Source organism: Amblyomma maculatum, chromosome 4 (genome assembly GCF_055883805.1).
Source record: "Amblyomma maculatum isolate TAMU_Amacu chromosome 4, ASM5588380v1, whole genome shotgun sequence".
Taxonomy (NCBI): Eukaryota; Metazoa; Arthropoda; class Arachnida; order Ixodida; family Ixodidae; genus Amblyomma; species Amblyomma maculatum.
The window spans coordinates 158,061,570-158,080,990 of NC_139347.1; the positions used below are offsets into that span (position 1 = coordinate 158,061,570).

General features: G+C 46.3%; 1 protein-coding gene across 1 annotated transcript in view; it reads right to left on the reverse strand.

Moving 5' to 3' along the window:
* Window positions 1-1,750: 1,750 nt before the first annotated feature.
* The window catches only part of LOC146193353 (uncharacterized), a 28,589-nt gene continuing 10,918 nt past the window's right edge, over window positions 1,751-19,421 (reverse strand). Inside the window, exons 3-5 of the mRNA XM_084600084.1 lie at window positions 9,139-9,206; window positions 2,389-2,472; window positions 1,751-1,984 (exon numbers count right to left, since the gene is read on the reverse strand). Coding sequence (XP_084456210.1) covers window positions 1,848-1,984; window positions 2,389-2,472; window positions 9,139-9,206 — 289 coding nt within the window. The 3' untranslated portion in view covers window positions 1,751-1,847. The remainder of the gene's footprint in view (window positions 1,985-2,388; window positions 2,473-9,138; window positions 9,207-19,421) is intronic.

A 19,421-nucleotide genomic window follows, 5' to 3' on the forward strand; every position in this document is an offset into this window, starting at 1 on the left:
TGTGTTCTCTCTGTGTCTGTAAACATGTTCGCGCTTTTCATTTTTGTTTCTTTTTTTTATTTGTGCTGCAGCACAAAGACCACATGGTTGTTCCTGCGCACATTAAATAAAGATTGATTGATTGATTGATTGATTGATTGATTGATTGATTGATTGCCAAGGTAATGATTAGGCCCGCTTCTTTTCTCCGTTTTTACTAATGACGTTTCTTCCGTGATCAAGATTCCTCGTTTCTTCTTTATGCTGATATAAGAATATTCAAGGTCATACATTCTTTTCAAGATTGCCTATTGTTGCAATCGGACATATCTGCTTTTTCTGATTCGCGTGCGAAGAATCGACTTACCCTCAATCTTTCCAAAACTAGGGTTGTTTCATTTACTGGTAAAACGCACAGCTGTCTCTACCATTATTCTGTGAATTCTGTGCTGTTGGAGACGGTTGTCGAAATTAATGACCTTTGTGTACTTTTTGACCGCACCCTCAGCTCCTCCTCTCATACTAAACGCATTGCTCAGCGGGCTATGCGCACACTCTGATTCGTTTGCAGACTTTCGAGAGAGTTCCATACACCACTTCCGTTCCTAAAACTGTACCTGTCCATATGCTTGCCGCGTTTGGGGTACGCGTCGGTTGCTTGGAATGGCACTTGCAAATCGAACTTGGACAAGGCTGACAGAGTACAGCAAAAAATAGAGCAACCCTAGCAATCAGTTATTTGTTGTTGTTTTTTCTCTATCTATTGTTTCTTTTTCGTGATGTGCTCTACAATCCTCTGACTGTGTATATAAGACATGCTGCTCATTGATTTCTTTCTTTCCCTGACACTTTTCATATCAGTTTCATTTCATGTGTTATTTCTTCTTTTGTGTTCTATCTGTATGTGTACATTCTCATTTTTTTTTTCATTTATTTTTATTTGTGCTGCAGGCCGAAGACCACATGGTTGTTCCTGCGTACATTAAATAAACATTGATTGATTGATTATTATTATTATCTTATTTATATTCCAACATTAAACTTTATATTGGAATCTTACTGTCCCGCGTTCAGTTCTATTTATTTACTGTATTTCCCTGCATTTCTAGCCTGTGTTTTAGGCATCGCACACTTGTTGCGCCTCGAGTGGTTGTTTATTTTATGTATGTTTCTATATCACTATAGCCAATTACTGTTATTTTTGTCTCTATCTATAGTTTTTTTTTCTTTTTTCGTGATGTGCTCAACAATTCTCTCACCATGTATAAATGTCGTGCTACTTACTGATTTCTGTCTCTCCGTGACTGTTTTCGTCTCAATTTCTTGTCATGTGTTATTTAATTGTTTCTTTATTTGTGTTCTATCTGAGTGGGTAAAACTTGTGTGTGCATTTTTTTTATTTTTGCTGCAGCACCAATACCACATGGCTATTCCTGCGCACATTAAATAAACATTGATTGATTGATTGACTGATTGATTGATTGATTGATTGATTAATTGATTGATTGATTGACTGATTGATTGATTGATTACATGCTTCCTTTATATTCTATTTAACCAGCACGTGTTGAGGGCCGACCATTTGAATCAGATACTGAAGTAAACAGCCAGGTAATCTGGTTTATTTAATGAATCCTGGATTTTTTATCAGCGGGAGCTTAAAAGCAAATTCACCCATCTGTGACTTCACCCGCACCTTCTCATGAGGCCGCGAACTATGACTATGAATCTAGGAACAGGTGGAAGGAATGATCACATTGGCAGGCACTTAAAGGAGAGCACATTTATTGATTGATTGGCTATTTGTTTTCATATCACCCTGTGAATTACCTCGCAGGATACCAGGGAGTAGCTGGTGAAGGGTGTACCTAGTCGAAATCCATAAATTCACCGCAAGATTCCTTGTCATAGACAATCTTTTTGGTGTTGCAGTACTCGAGGTACTTATCGGTGCATATTTGTGGAAGATTCTCAACAATATCCGGTTGCGCCCACATCACACACTCTGCAAGACCAGAAAACATTGATATCATAATAAAGTAACTTTCAGAAAATGAGCCTAAAATAGAGATATCCAGAGCCGCAGACCAGGTTATGACCAGTAAAAAGCCAACGCCGATTGTAAAAGACGATTTGCAATATGTATCGTCTGCGATAAAACCTAGTACTGGTTTTTCAGAATACATTTCTTCCGATGTCTATAAATTTCTCATGTTTTCTTGTGTTTTCTGCACACATTCTGACTGACCGGAGGAGTAAGTAAGGTGGCAGAGGTGACAAAGAAAGCAATGCTTCAACGCCTTTATTGAGATAGTACTACAGCTCTCTGACGTTTATATTTTTTTATGTTACAAATCAGCAAATGTGAGGGGACTGTTTCATCGGACTACCAATAGTTCAATGTCTTACCTCGCTTTCCGTTGTGGTAAAAATCGTGAAGCATGCAATTGTAGTCAATGTAGAAGAAATAGGCCTTGTGTTCATGCCCTTTATCTGTAATGCGTGCGCAATGATGAGTGCAAAAAAAAAAAAGGATTAAACAGACATAAAACCACTCTTCTGGAGAGCACACGAAAAATGCTACTTCTTTCCAGTAGTCATTCAAACCGCTATATTCGAGAGGTTCCACATTATAAGTATACAGGACTCACTGTTGAAATATGAAGTTATCTCACTGGTATCCGCCTAAGCATAGCCATGCGGCTACAAAGGAAGAGATAGATGGATTTATTGAAAGGAAAAGGCAGAGAGTTTGGCCCGAATAATTCAAATCTGGCCTGCTACTCTGCACTGGGGAAGGGGAAGGAGAGAAGAAAGAAGGTCATGATGGGTGACGATGTGGGAGAAGGCATATGAAATATATATGCAGACACAGCAGCTTGCTTTACAAGCGCGAATCAAGTCCGCTGGCGCTCAAATAACGGCGAAGAGCCCGCACTGCCTGGACGCCCTTCCCCTTGTCCTGCCAAGCGCCGTTCCGGTGAGTCCATCTGTCCAATTAAATGTAAGTACTTGCTCGTGCAAGCCGCGTTTAAACGAAGTCTATGTATCAAGCATGCCTGATGACGCGGAATATCACGCGGAATAATAAATTTAAATGTTCGATCGAGCCTTCTTAGACGGATGTGTCGGGCGTCTGGTTGAGCCCAGTAAGCTGCTGTAGCAATATTCATACAACTCTTTCGAAGACACGTCGTATCCGCTCTTGAAAAAGGCACAGCTGTTTGGAAGCCATTGATGAGTGCGCTTTTCGCTTCAACATCGGCCTGCTCATTCCCATGGAGGCCGCAGTGGGCAGGAATCCATTGAAACATTATCATGTGGCCTTTCCGCTGGGCAGATGTGATGAGCTCCAAAATGTTTAGTGCCAGGGACTGATAGGCAGTGTGGCGTAAGAAGTTTTCCAAAATTTGTAATGCAGTCTTCGAGTCCGTGAATATACACCATTGTTGAGGTGGTTTCCCACATATGTAGCGAATAGATTCCCGAATGGCTACAAGTTCGGCAGCGGTTGATGTAGAGGTATGTCCCGAAAGGAAATGCAGAGTCGTTTTCTGAGCTGGTATGACCACACCACAGCTGCAGCGGATGCCTATGCTGACACAGATCCATCGGTGTATACGTGAATATAATTGGGATATTCTGACCAGATGTGTGCCAGAGTAAGTTGTTTGAGTCCACTAATTGGTACCATTGATTTCTTTAGTATTCCGGGAACACGAAGGTGCACCAAAGGTTTATCCATCATCCATGGTGGTTGGGTGGGACGATATGGGAGGGCATACCCTGTCGGTACTTGCGACTGATGGCAGCGGAATGCACTTGTAAAACTGCAGTCCGGCCTCTCATCCAGAATCTTGCTGAGTGGGTGAAAACGGTGTCTTGTAAGTGCTCGTAAATATACACGAAGTGGTTCGTGTGACAAGTATACGGACATTGGGCGAGCATGTGCCTCTTCAATTGCACCTTTGTTAGAGGTGCACCTGGCCAGTCCGAGGCATATTTTCAGTGCCTGCGCTTGCACGCTCTCTAAAGTCCGCAAGCAGAAAATGCTCACACTAGAGAGTACTGGGAGACTGTACCGGATGTAGCCAACAAACAGAGCCTCGTAAAGCCGTATTAAGAAGCACTCAGTTGGACAACATTTCATGCCAGCTATGTAACGAAGTACATGGCAAAAATTAATTAGCCTTTTCTTCACCATAGCAATATGTTTCGATCAAGATAGTCGGTGGTCAATAAATACTCCCAAGAATCTGTGCCTGGAGACGTATGGTATTACGACTCCATGAAGGGTAATCGGATAGCGGCTGACACATTTTCCCGTAAACGCGATCACTGCACACTTTTCTGCCGCTAAAAATAAACCTTGACGCCGTAAGTACATCGATGTTGATGACACAGCTCGTTGCAGTCTCGCACGTAGTTGTGGGCGCGTCGAACCAGAGGCCTAGATGCAAATGTCGTCAGCATATGCACTTATATGGATGTTAGTTGGCAGTTCACTTACCAGGCCAATTAGCGCAACGTTAAATAAAGTTGGGCTGAGAACTCCTCCCTGTGGAACTCCACGACCGACCTGAAAGCGGGTACAGTATCTCCTTCAGGCGTAGTCATGTAAACAGAGCGGCCGCTGAGATAGCTTACAATCCACAAGTACAGCCGGCCACTAACTCCCACGTCGTCAAGTACATCAAGAATAGCTTCATGGAGGACGTTGTCGTAAGCTCCCTTTATATCTAAAAAGACAGCAGCTACTAGTCGACGGTGACGCTTTTCGTGTTCTACTGTCGCCACAAGGTCGATGACGCTGTCAATGGAAGAGCGTCCGCGGCGAAATCCAGTCATCATATTCGGATAAAGATCATTACTTTCTAGATACCACTCAAGTCTTGTCAGCACCATGCGCTCAATAACTTTTCCAAAACAGCTTGCTAGGGCAACTGGCCGGTATCAGGTAAGTTCGAGAGGAGGCTTTCCAGGCTTCAAAAGAGCAACCAGGCGGCTAATTTTCCAGTGTTCAGGGACAGTACTAGAAGCCCATATATCATTGAAATAATTAAGTAGTGCAGTTCTACCATCCTTGCCTAGGTTTGATAAGGTTGGATAAGTAATCCCGTCAGGACCAGGTGCAGATGAATGCCGACAAGAAGCAAGAGCGGCGTCTAATTCAGCTATTGTAAAGGGCACGTCGTATTGATCATTCGGCGAAGGTGGTGCAAAAACCTCTGAAATTGGTAACTGTGCCTGGTTTGTGCCCACAACCATTTTACAAAAATCTTCAGCTACGTCAACTTCATTGCGGCGTTGATAAAGGGCCAGGGCACGAAAAGGGTGCCTTTCTCGCGGAGGTGTGCGCAAGCTTCTCGCAACATGCCAGATACGCGACAGGGGCTTACGGGGATCCAGTGATGAGCAGAACTGTCTCCAACGTTGTCGTCCTAACCTCTCCAGGTGGCGCAAAACTTGTCGTTTAGCTCGGCGAGAAAGTTCGAGATCTTGCGCGGATTTCGTTCTTCTGTACATCCTTTCAGACCGCCGACGGATCGCGCGAAGCCGCTCGAATTCCACGTCGATGCTGGACACTGACACCGGCACACAAACATAGCGAGTGTTCTCACTGAGAGAGTAAGTAATGAGTCCTTCTATTTGAGATGGGGACTGGAGGCCCACGCTGGAAGTCTCCACCGCTGCCCTAAAGGCGGGCCAGTCTGTGTATTGAACACGAGGTGAAGTGGCAGGTGCAAACCACTTGATGCATATGTACGTTGGTATGTGATCACTCCCATGTGTTTCCGCATCACTACACCAAGAAACGGAGGGATGGAGGCTTCTGGAAACAAACGCCACATCCAAACAGCTGCTGTAGGTTGTTCCGCGTAGAAACGTCGGTGAGCCGTCGTTTATATTGACGAGATCTTGCGTGTGCATAAAGTCTACCAGGTCTCCTCCTCCATTGCTCATTATGGCACTACCCCACTGGGAGTAGTGAGCATTAAAGTCCCCCACAATAATACGAGGAGCTGCACAACACTGGATTGTTGAAAATAGATATGATTTGTCCAAGCCATCCCTCGGTGAAATATAAGCGCCAATTACAGAACATACTCGTCCTTTCAGGGTTAACGTCAAACAAATGTAGTGGTTCGTGTTGTGGGGCTGTAGAGCATGGCGGACGTGCGCAATGTCTTGGCGTACACATACCAGCACTTTGCTTGTTTCGTCTGCTTCTCTAGACCATAGCAGAACATACCCAGAAATGTGGAAAGCAGCCGGCATATTGGGCTCACAGATCACAATCACAGGAAAGCGGTACTTTTGTACCCGCTGTCTGAAGTCACTCAGTCGACCACGCAGGCCTCGGGCATTCCATTGCATCACTACACTGCGGCGCAAGTGCATCGTCACAGAGGTGGGGTTAGTTTGTTGCGCCATTGTGAATTATTGCAATGCCGCCAAGAGCGGTTGAAATGCGTCCAAAAACTGAACAGCAAACTTTGTTGTTTGCGTGTTGATGCTGGAGAGCAGCTACAAAGGAAATCTATACAGCTTTCTCAGAAGCAAAATAATTTCGTTTATTCTGGATGCGTCAGACACCCAAGTCGTTATCGGGTCTCCACAACTATCAGGACCCGCTAAGCCAGGCGGCATTCAGGCCGCCGGCATTCAATTGAGCAGCCACAAAATCCAATCTGCGCGTGTTTGGCAGGCTGCTGGGAATTGCCTTCGTCTTCTGTGGCCGGACCTCGATGGCGTCGGAGTCAAGATGGGCAGGTCTGAAGCGGTCAACGGATATCGCATCCTTCCGGCCGTTGATGAGCAGAAGAAAGTGCCTAAGAGCACGCCGGAACTCCTGAAATGGGCCATCGTATGATGGCCGTAAGATTGGGCGTACGGCATCGTGGCGAACGATGACGTGAGTGCCCCGCTGAAAGTAGGGGGGGTGGAGTGGACATGATGAGAATACTGGCACTGACGTGGTGTAACGACAGCGCTCATCAGCATCCGTGGGTGATGAGGGCTCAAAGAATTCGCCAGGACACGGATAGCTGTGCCAACGTTAGCTCTGCTGCACAGGTAGAGGAGTCACTGTAAAGTGCGGTGCGGAGACCAAGCAGGAAGAAGGGTAGGCGCTCAATCCACGGTGAAGACAAGGTGAGCGCCATAAGTGAAACTTACAACTACGGGTGAAAACGATCAATGACACCGTTGGAAATCGGGTGGTAAGAGGTCGTCCTTATGTGGCCGACGCCGAGGAGCAAAGATAGGTTGGCAAATAATGCTGAGTCAAACTGACGACCACGATCAGTCGTAATGGTGGAAGGAACACCGTAGTGGCTTATCCAGAGTTTGATGAGCCCTCTTGCGATCAACTCTGCCGTTATGTCCAGATGGGGCATCGCTTCAGGCCATCTCGTGAATCTGTCACTGCAGGTTAACAGGTAGCGGTGGAGCCGCAGGGAGGGACGGAACCGACAATATCGATGTGTACGAGGCCGAAGCGGGCGTCCGGCTACGGGAAGGTGCCAAGAGAAGTTGCAGTGTGTCGATGCGTTTTGCTATAAATACTATAATTCCTTTCTTCGATCCGCTCGCGCCCTACTGTCTGCTAACTTTCATGATTAGCTCAGTTAGTAGAGCTATTTCCCCGAAGAGATGGTGATCCTGGGTTCGAGCTCCCGACCAGGACGAGTTTCTCTTTAACTACGATTTGTCTGAAAAAGCTCTATAGCATTCCTTTATAACCGTATGCCTGCGCTTAGACGGATGTTAATAAGTAATCACTGCATTATTACAAAATTTACTCCACCCTGGGGGATTCCCCTTAACTAGGAACTAATATTCCCTCTTAAGAACCGCCTAACCTGAAGCGCTCATATTTTCTCGATTGTGTTCACGAAACATTTCCTCTCCAGGCAGAAATATAAACGGGACTCCTTGCCCTATAACGATTTTTGCCTAAAAAAAAACTTTCCTTTCATCAAACGCCTAATATACTTGTGCTACGCGGAATCCTCACGTTAAAACAAGAAGGTTTTATAAATTAGAGCTTATTCAAAAGAAAAAACAATCCGCTTCATTTTTCATAAAGGCACAATATCTTACTATCCGCAAATCATATGCAAACTAACATTCCACTTATTCACGTGCTAAAAGGAAAAAGAAACATTCACCTCACTCGATTCCTCCATAACATAATAACAGGTCAATTCGGAATAGGCGCCCCCTATTTAATCATGTATTTATAGGGCTAAAAAGACCCGCCACTCAATTGAACACCCCTCGCAACCACATTTTGTTAGAACGAACGAATATAAATATACATTTTCATCTAAGTCATTTTCGACTAGAACACGCTCCCTCAGCCATTCAACCAACTTCGAAAAGTGCAAACTATTTTCTAGATAGCACATGTCAAAAGCTTCAGCGAAACAATATTTATGAATTCTTATCTTATATTTGATGATACCTGTTTCCTCCTTTCCGTGACACTCAATATTCTTATGGTTACTTCGTGTTATTTTTGCGTTTCATTCGCCTCCTGCTAGTGCCAACGTGTCGTGCAATATTGTAAAATAAATAAAAAGGTACCATGCTGTACACGTCTGTCAACTTAAAATATTTGCGCTTAAAAATTTGGTCACTGAATTATCACATGCATCTTGCATTCACGTGCCAATAAAATTCGTGGGACCGTTGATGGAACAAAGGGCTTCTTCCCCCTGTGACAGAACGTTGCTGCATATTTACCATTCCAGTGATAACGCTTCGTAAGAAGACCATTTTCGTTTTTAACGTGCATTACGAACCATTGGCCCATTTGTTCCACAAATTTGACCGAAAATTCATTCCATCGAGGAAGGCAGTAGCAGAGCTGTGTTAAGAGTTAAGAGCGTGTACTTGTGTTTTTCAAATTGCGAATATACGTGCACGACATAGAGCACGTTTTATGTCTTCTTTTGCGGCTCCACCGAACTTCTACAGAGCTGGTCACCAACAAGGCAGGATGTCAGTGTTTTTTCACTGCACTACCGTTGCAATACATAAACGGGCAGATGGGGAGAAAAAAAGAAGCAAGTGTTTAAAGCAATACTGCAAAATGCGAGAGCAAGAAAGCGGCGCGCATTATTGTAGTAAACCAAAATACGATTTATCTACCGTTGTCCATCTCATATACGACCACATCAGGTGTAGGTCCAGGCTGTATGTCCACGGTGATACGTTTTCTGTAAGAAAAGCAAAATTAAAAAATCAGTGCAGTTTGAGCCATTACCATTGCCCTTAGCAGGAACGATGAGATTTTTAATGCTGGGCGCATGTCAAGGATAAGACGCAATAGAAAACAGACATTTCTAATTTTGCTACTGTGGCCCTTTTATTAGGAAAGTTAAAGAAAAAAGACAAATCGCACTTGAAAGCACGTTCAGTTGCCTTTGCTGCATTCCATGTGTAAAAATGGTGTTGCGGCGCTGTTATGATCGGGCTTTTAGCCGTGGTTCCCGCGGTCCCTGCAGTCAAGCGGGCGCTGGCGAACGCCTGAGACCCGCTTACAAGCCCGGTGCTGCACCGCAACACACAAGCGCACTTAGGAGAAGCCTCAGCGTTGGCCGTGTCTCAGCTTGTCGAAGCAGAGGCCAGACATTCTGGCGCCTCCACGACCGCCGGTGTCACGACGGCGCGCGCTCCTCTCCTATTTCTTCGTAAACCCCGCTGCGCGCCCCTCCTCCGCAGTGGGCCAACCCAGTTTCGAACCTCGCAGCCTGCAAAGGTGGTTCAGTTTGTCTTGCAAAGGTACTTCCTTTGAGCCTCAACTAAAGTGCTCCCTTAGAGCCTCAGCTGCAGCAGTCCTAAAAAGAAGGGCCACATAATGGGCTTTTGTCGCGCCAGGCGGACTTACTGTTCTCCGATGGCGGAACGGATCACTGCCACATCGGCGCAACTATTTGGGCCGTGACCCCTTGTCCCAAAAATTTCATCCCAGGAGAGCCGAGCACCAGGCCGGGTGAAAGCTTGTACCCATTGAAAAACCGGTGGGTGACCGGCAGCACCAGGGTTCGAACCTGGTACCTCCCGAATGAGAGGCGGATGCTCCACCACAAGGCCACCGCTTCGGGTTTACGGTTCGCCCCGCGGCGGGAACCCAGTACCCTCGTTATTGGGCCTATTGGCCCGCGGCCAACTACAGCATCCGGATTGGACAGTTTGAAGACAACGGCTTTCTGCCCCTATAAAAGAAGGCGCTCAACCGGTGGTCGGCCAGACCCGTCGAGACCGTCGTGAGAGTCGTCGCGGGCAGTGCTGCGCGCCTGGAGTGGACGTGTCGGCGTCTTCCTGGCCGTCGCTGCACGAAGACAGTCGCGTGAAGCTAGTAACTGTCGGCCCCCGTGCGGGTATAGTTGTAGATATTGTAAATATACCAAGACTGTCAATATTGTATAAATTCACCTTTCGTTCACTTCATCATATGGACCTGGCGCCGTAACACCCGGACACAGACCAGAATCATGACAGCGCCTAGAACTGGTCGCCTAAACCACGATAGCGTCGTCTACATGATCATTTTTTACGAAAAATACCAGTAGTGCCATTTTATTAATACTGTGAGACGGGACGAAGCACCTATTGACAGACCAGCAGATCCAGCAGCGATTCATTCCACTTCGGCTTCTTCAGACGAGCTGACCGATGATAAATAATATGTACAGATAAAGATGACAAAAACGCAAGCGGGCTACCTCACCTCCGGCCGGTCTCTTGAAACCTCTCCAGTGTCCTTTCACACCTTTCGAAGTTGTCGACATCGACTTGTATAGACCCCTGTTCTTGACCTGCAGGGGTCTATACACCACTGCAGCGGTTACTGCAGTAACCGCTGAGCCGTTACTGCAGTAGACCGCTGAGACCGCAGTTCTTCGTACCGGCTCCGCTTCTGAAATCGCCAAATTCTTTCTCCGCACCGTACTTCTTCGCCACGGCGCACCTCGTGTCCGCCTCAATGATCGTGGCAAGTAGTTCTTCTCCTCCGTGCCTGCAGAAGTGTTTTAAGCTTCGGGCACGGTGCACAAAACTACGTCCGCTCACCAACGTCAGACTAATGGCCTCACAGAACGCTTTCATCGCACCCTTTCTGACATGCTGTCCACATACATCCACCTTCATTACAACTGCGACTCTTTACTCCCCTTTGTCACCTTTGCCTACAACACTGCCGTTCAACTAACCACCACATACTCTCCGTTTTTATGGCGATAGCAATACTGCGCCAGGTTTCGAGCCGTCGTGTATCCTCGGCGGACGTCACGCTTGACCTTGAACAGCCGAGCTCCGCGAGATGACAGCACCGTCGGCGCACAGCGCTAAAGCTCCGCGCGCTGCCAACAGATGGTCCGCCGTTGATTCGGCCTCGCCGTGACTGCTTTGCTAAGCAGGCTGCTAAAGAGAGGTGTCGACGACCAGCTGCGACAAGGAAGCGACAACGTGGACAAGATACAGTGGAAGAACGTGAAGAACGTCATGCTAAGCGTCGTGCTAAGCGTCGTGCACAAGATGAAGCTTGGCGACTACGTTCTAGCTCTCCGAGTGCTTCCACCTCGTCGGCTACTGATGAACACATGACTGCGCAGGAACGCCGCAATGAGCTGAAGAATCGCCGAAAGAACAGTCGTAACCATTGTGTGTCATGTGTTACTCTATAGCAGAGGTGGGCATTTGACCTCAAAAACCCCGACCTCACCTCAAACTCAAAAAATATTTGGCGACCTCACTCAACCTCAACCTCATCAATTGAGGTTGAGGTCCCCCAGGCGACCTCACCTCACTTTTCAGGTGACCATTGGCGACCTCACTCAACCTCACCTCAAACTCAAAGTGTGAGGTTGAGGTCGGGCGCTCGACCTCAAAAAAAAAGAATCATTAAATTAAACCGCAACTTAAAGCTAATATACATTTCTCGGTAATCCTAGGGCATATAGGCAGCCAGAATTTTGTCGTATGAAGGCTGTATTTTACTCCCAATTTTATACAACAATTAATATCCCGGATAAAAGCAGAAAAACTCCGGACACTACATGTCCAACTCTACACTAGCTAAAGTGGCAATCCTCTCCCCCTCCTCGCCTACCCTTTTGTGGTCGGTTTCAATTTAAGGCCTATATGGGTACAACGTTCCTATAATGCAATACAAAGAGTTTATCTCATCTGACCCACGTGAATAAGATTCGTATTAGAAATAAAACAAGCCAGTTCTTACTATAAACTGAAAAGCCAAATGCTGTTGACCCTAGTGACGACGACAACAATGACGATATGCTCTTTTTCTTTTCTTGCCACATAGCGCTAAACAGACAGGGACATAGCGAGACACACGGGACGGGCGCTTTTTTTTATCGCCCGTCCAGTATGTCTGGATGTGTCCCTGTCTGTTTAGCGCTATGAGGCAAGAAAACCGACACCAACTCGCCCAAGCTTCCATCCTTGCTCTTTTTCTTAATTCGAAAAAAAAAATGATGATTGCCGAGCTTTTTTTTTAATTCACTGTACATTGTTTTGCGACAGAATACATTAAATTAGGAAAAAATAGGAATACATTCGTGCCTCTTTAGTACGGACGCTTTGGTTTCCGACCAAAGCTGTCCATAAAGCGACTCTGAATAAAAACGAAAAGTATATAACTGAGAAAAAATTTATAATTAACGGCTACTGTTTCAATTAATTTGGGTATATAAACACAGCCGAGATATCGATGCTACCCTCTTCTCCATAGATCCGTCGACCCGAAACGTCATGTCTGTTCTTAAACCTTGTCAGCCATCCTCTTGAGTAGCTGAAGTCAGTAACGCCTAGACAGAGCGTAGAATAATATTTCTCAGTAAACATCCCTCTCTTTTACTGAACTAAGATTCTGTAAGTCATCACAGGTAAAACCTATCAAGACGGAGGAGAAGAAGCACTCATAATGTTGCCGAGGCAGCGAGCCTTCGTTTGAAGCATTTCGTCGCTCACGACAGCACCATTCGCGTGCACATTCCCGAACCACATTAACAAGGCTGACTCCATTTCTTCGAACTGTACTGGGCGCTGTCGGACTGTGGCTTTCGTTGCGATGCCGACGTTGAGTTATCGGAGTCCTGTAGTATATATAGATGATATACATTATAAAGGCGCCAAAACAACACGCACACACACAAGAAAAAAAGAACGGGACAGAGCGCCCGTTCTTCTTTTCTTGTGTGTGTGCGTGTTGTTTTGGCGCCTTTAACTTATAATGAATAGACACCAACTAGCCCAACAAGAAGTTCTCTTAAGATGGTATACCGTCGACCTGGCGAGGCTGAGGCCTAGTTGAACTTTGGTCCAGTCTTTCATGGCTTGGATTGACTGAGATGGCTTTTGCCGCTTGTGTTTACAGATTTCCCGCTTCGCGCCTAAGTTCAGCTCCATTCTTTTGCGTTTAACTCCCGCTATGCCAAAAGTCAGACTAAAGTTGAGGGTTACAGGTTCCTGCTTCTTTGCACTCTTTTTTCCTAGTTAACCTCCCTGACTTTCCGTTCTTCTGATTCTCTTTCTTGCCTTGTACTGTTTCTGTAAGGAATTGAGGGAGTCAAGTTGGCAAGCTACTATACAGAGGGCTATCAAACAGCCCTTTCCAGTGCCGTTTGTATGTGTTCCTATGAAACAAACACTGCAAGCTGAAGTACATTTTAGAACGACGGCTAGCTGACTACGAAGAGCTCAGACCTTGTCAAGGCCGCATCGTTGACTCAAGGCGAAGCCGACATGCGGATCGCTGTGTTGCAAAATGTGGTAGTTCGGCAGCGCAACAGTGACAAAAACCAGGAGCATGAGAAGGAAGGGCCTCCAGGACGCGACGCCCGGTCCTGATTGCGTGCTCGTCGCCTTTCTTTTGTCGCTCTACTTCGTGAGTGTGTCTTAACCCTGACCGAAAAGCGTTAACGGCTTCATGGAACACACTTTGTGTTCTGGGATAGAAAAACTTCAGTTCCCACCCCCAATTTTGGCGCTTGTCTTCCTTCTTCTTATTTCTTTCTTACGCTTTTACGGGCCTCTCTTCTGTTCACGTTCAGCAGAATTTATTGCGACCACATGTTGCTATTTTCCCGCCCACGGTCTTTAGTTACGGCGCTGCCGCTGCACCCAGATATCTCCCGGTGCCCTCCTTTTGCAGACTTTCTTAGTTAGCTGACCCTCGGTTTGCTGTGTACGATCCCTGCCATCCACCCTCCTTTTCTCCTCCTCCTCCTCCCTTACTTTCCGCTCTTGCCCCCCCCCCCCCCCCCTCGTCCTAAAACGACGACACGCCCGCTTTGGTTCTTTCCAACTCCACAGGACACGTTCAGGCATCGACCGTATCGGCTGTCGCATAGGTTCCCGGCCTGCGCACCCTTCTTTAACTTGCGTTCGGACTCCCCTGGTTTTTTCAAACGATGTCCATATTAACGAGACAAAAATACATGGGCCGAATAGGCTGTGTGCATTCATCCCCTGTCCATTGTTCAGAGAGCGAGTTTCTATATTAACGAGGCATAAATACATTGAAAAACCTTCGCCCCAGAAAACTGTCCATAATTCGGGTCCTCCATATTAACGGATGTCATATTAACGGGCACAAATTTTCCATAATAGCCACTCATGAAACGACTTGTGAAGACTAAATCCTCAACAAAACAAACAAAAGAGCAAAAAACAGTAAAACACCAATTAATCATAAAACTCGGCCAACGCCGAATAAACCTTCAGAAAATTTCCAAGAGGAATGCTGTTTATCTTAAGAGGTCCCGACCGGCCACTCCTGGACGTTTGTTTATAATTCTGTGATCCCGTGGCGTATAGCAAGAATCGGCGTAATTGCTTTTTCGAACACCACGCTTACATTAAAAAAAAATACAAGGGTCGGAACTGCTTGGAAAAAGGGTTAAACGTGAACCACTTTGCTGTCGCGAACATTGGCTCGCCCGTCAAATTCCGCCGGAGCAAAATGTCCAACTCCCACCCGCCTAAAACACACACACACGCACACGCACACGCGCACACACACATGATATAAATACTTCTGCGTCTGAACTGAATACTGGATGCCATTTCGCCAACAATTCTGAGACGAGCTTCTGTTTTCCTTTGAAGATTAAACTAATAAATTGCACGGTGCTGTCTACGAAGCTGCTTCGCCGCATGCACCGTACGTGAATCTAGAGAAACCGTTTCCCCATTAGTGTCGTATAGTTACAGCACATAAACGTAAAATAAAGACAAGAACAACAGAAAGGAGGCGAGCAAGCAGCCCGGAAGGACCGCGCCCCCTGCTGTGCGCGCGCTCCTCCCTTCGCCGTCCGTCTCCATGGCATCTGGTTTTGCTCATGCAGTGAATGCCGAACTGTCACCAATACACACCAAAGGCAGTGGGGTATGTGTGTCGGCTCCGCTTCCAGAGACTGCATCGCGCTTTTCAATACTTGCAAAAAGAGAAAAACTAAATGACCGCGCCGGTAAGTGGAAAGGAGGGTTGTGCTATGGGCCTCTGAAAAGATGCCAAAGAAAGAGCCTAATGTGAGGGAAGAAGCCTGTTCTCTTTTCGACAGTGTACGAACTTAATTGACATACAAGAAAATATATATAAAGAAATACCATGTTGACGAAAGTAATAACAAATGTCGCACACTAAAAACAGAAGAGAGCTGCGCTTCCCAGAGCGTATAGAAGGTTTGAGACATCGACTTAGTACTGCATTCCTCAGTGCTAGCATGTAATTGGGTTCATTCACGTATATCTAAATTGATTTTTAAAGAAAAAGACAAATGTCTGAAAAAATTATTCCGACATCTGGCCACAAAAATTTTCATCCCATTGATTTGTCCGTCTGGAGCAGACGGGAGCACAAAAGAGACACGCTCAGTTCGCTACACCAATTCGTCCGTCTAGACACCAAAATGTCGAGCCGGAAACCACCTCAATACTTTCTAGCTCATAAAAACATGCAGGAGAACGCTTTTCTCTCTTTTTTTTTTCTGCGCCTGAATGAGAGATTTCAAGAGAAACCTGATATTATGAAGTTAAGAATCCCTTACTCTCCTCCTTTCTCCTGCATTGTTTGATTTCACTAGAATTTGAGAGAGAAACAAGGGGCTTAGCGGAGCGAAATCATTTTTTTTGTTTTCAATGGGCTTCACTGTATGCAAGCCCCATATATTTTTTTCGTCTCTTCTATCGGCAAATAGTTAACATGTGCAGGCTTCTTTCCTGTATACCACTGCGTCTTATAAGCTGTGCCGTCCGTTTCATCCTCTTGCATGTTTTACCGCTATGTTGGTTATATACGGAACGCTAACACCTTAATCCCATTGCAGTTGTTCGGGGCCACCTGTGAATCTGTTAGAAGGAACAAGCAGCACAAGACCAAAGAGAGGTTGTTTTGGAGAATACAAGAATATAAATTTACAGGACCTGGATATAGAACGATGACATATAATTCGAAAGGGAGGACTTCGATAAAATGCTCAGATGGTATTGTGCCGGTTTTCCTGGTTTGTTCATGTTTTCCTTTTTTTTTTTATCTGTCAGTATCACGTCCTCTAACAATTTCGCTGCACCATTTTCTGTTAAGTTTCCGTGTAATGTACAGCGGGGTCCTTTATCGAATGTAAGGCAGCAGCCGTGACGTTAGCGCCTGGAAACGGGCATGCACACGACAAACAGTCCTGCTCCGCGCCGTCTGCGCAAAGACAGTTTGCTTCACTTTTTAGTTTGCTTGTTTCTTTGCGGCATCCGACAAAAGCACCGCGGGTCAACGTGAGTTATGTGCTTTGCACGCTCCTGGGTGTTTGAGCCGGCGGCAAGCATCGGCAAAAACAAGTCAGAGGAAACGGGGGTGGCGGGCGGGGGGCATGAGGAGTTCGTGAAGTAAACAAAAAAAAAATATCTCCTTCCAAGAAGAATAGAGGGAAGCGTCCTCGTTACGGTGGAATGCCGAAAGCTGGGCAGGGGCTGCGGCATCCGGTCGTCCGAACGGGGGGTAACCAAACACCGAGAGCCGGCTGGCACACCGCGGCAGTACGCTCGAGCTCCACGTCAAAAGGGGCGCTCTTCGAAGAAAGCCGCGGCAACAGCAAAAAGCCTGGACCTCACAATTTCGACCTCACACAATGACGACCTCACTCAACCTCAAACTCACGCGTGAGGTTGAGGTCCAATTTCGTGACCTCACTCAAAACATTTCGAGCTGTCACCGACCTCACCTCAACCTCACCTCACTCCGTGAGGTTGAGGTCATTTTGAGGTTGAGGTCGACCTCATGAGGTTGCCCACCTCTGCTCTATAGCCAAACTATCGAACCACACAAGCGTAGCCATGCGGCCATTGCTAACGCAATTTACCAGGCTTAACCAGAGCTAAGCCACTAGCAATACTTTTTTTCTTGTTTATGGCCACCCCGCTACCTTCTCGCTCGAAGCATCTTTTTTCTCCGCTTCCCCACCTTCTGCCTCACCTTCGTGGTTCGTTTCTCGTGTCGCTTAATGCTGTGAGCTTGCCCGCCTTGAAACTGAAGCCACTCAGCTTCCAGAAAAACAGAAAAACCAGCTATGATTCGACCCACCACCCAGTGTCTTTCTCCTCTGGTGGCAAAGTACTGCTCTGGGCCCCCACTCGCTTCCGCGGCTTATGTGAAAGGTTTTGAGCCGCTTTATTGATCCGTATACCATCCTGAAACAAACATCTTCAGTGAACTATCGAATCGCCCTCGTATCGCCTGTTCGTGACCGTCGTTGTCGCGACAACAAGGCGTCGCGTTTGAACCCCTTTACCCACCGCCCTTGATCTACCATCTGCGACCAGGAGAGGGGGAAGAGTGTGAGCCCTGCGAATGAACGTCATCTTCACCTGTACATATACATCATCATCGGTCAGCTCGTCTGAAGAAGACGAAGTGTGAACGAACCGCTGCTGGTTGTTAGCTTCTGGATCTGCTGGTCTCTCAATAGAAAAGTGAACCTGCCGGTGCTTCCTCCCGTCTCACAATACGAAAACCGGCAAACCATATTCTACTTCTTTCAAAAACACATGTTCGATTATGGATGTTTGGAACCAGGCTGCCAATTAAAAAAATCAGACTTTGATCAAGTTCAGTTGTGTCACTCTTCAGCTTAGCGATATAATTTAGCTACGTAAAATCCGAAGTCAGCAAGCTGATGAGATGACTTTAAATCTATTTTGCTTGAAGTACGTTTTTGAGCAGCAAACCAACAACGCAGAACTGTTTATTTACACCAATGCAGGCCTAAGTAAAGTAGCAATTAATGGATGTCCTACACTGCGTACGTTGTTCAAACAAGCTTATTGTGAAAGAGCACGAAAATCGGCGAGTTGACACTTCTGGTGCCCAGACGTAGCAGTCAGAGTATGCTTTGCAGAATTCCCGGCAGATGGCGTAGCCATTCGCATTTACTATAGGCACCCTACAATAGGCACACTAGGCACTAGGGACCCTACATTTCCCGCAGCCGGGCTCGAACGAGAGCGCACGTCAAACATTTGCACGGTTTATTCCCCTGAAGTTATATGCGCTACACTTATGTTGTACTGCCGTGTATTATAGTATAATCTTGATTTATTAAGAACATAAATATTTCCCTAATGGTCTAATACTCTAGAGCACGATCATCAAAATTTCTTAAGGGGCTGTATTCAGCTGCGGAATAAAAGGGTGCGTCACGTCTGTAGCGTTGACTGCGTCACCACAAAATGTCCGAAAGTTATTAGGTGGCTTTGGTGGAAGCCTTCGGATAGGTGAGCTCTTGATAGTCCCTTTAACCTATGGATTGCTATGCAAGGTTAGCGCCCTAAGACGCGACCACCTGTTAGGCACAGAAGCTGCTTCGGCCGAGGCCAAGGCGACCGAGTGCGTCTCTAAACACAAATAACAAAGCTGGGTTAACGGTGCTCAAAGTACACGTTGACATGACCGGTCCCATTAAAAGAGTAAAGCTATCGAAATATGTCTTGTCTCATAGCATGCTACACTAGTAATGCTACACTAGTATTGATTTATTCTGTGATTACGTACCCGCTGTGCAAAGAAAACGCCCGTCGCCAATTCTAGAAAAGTTTACCTGCTATGTGGTGGCTTTTGAGGCGTGTAGCGCTAGTCGGAGCGGATGTTAAAAAGATGTGAGCCATAATAACTAGTTAGCTGGCTGAGTTAATTTTAGCTTTTAAGTAGTAAAATGAGGCACTTCGTTTTGTACACGCCATTCCTTGGTGCATGGGGCACGTGGCTCAAACGCCGTTTTGCCTGGAACAGCGAGCACCGCAGCATGATTGGAGCAGAGATGGTGACGTTGTGAGTGTTGCTGATCGGGTGCCTCAATAGTGAGCTTTTTTAAAGCTACGGGAGGTGGACACAATTTGTCGTGGCGCAGTACCTGTCTGCT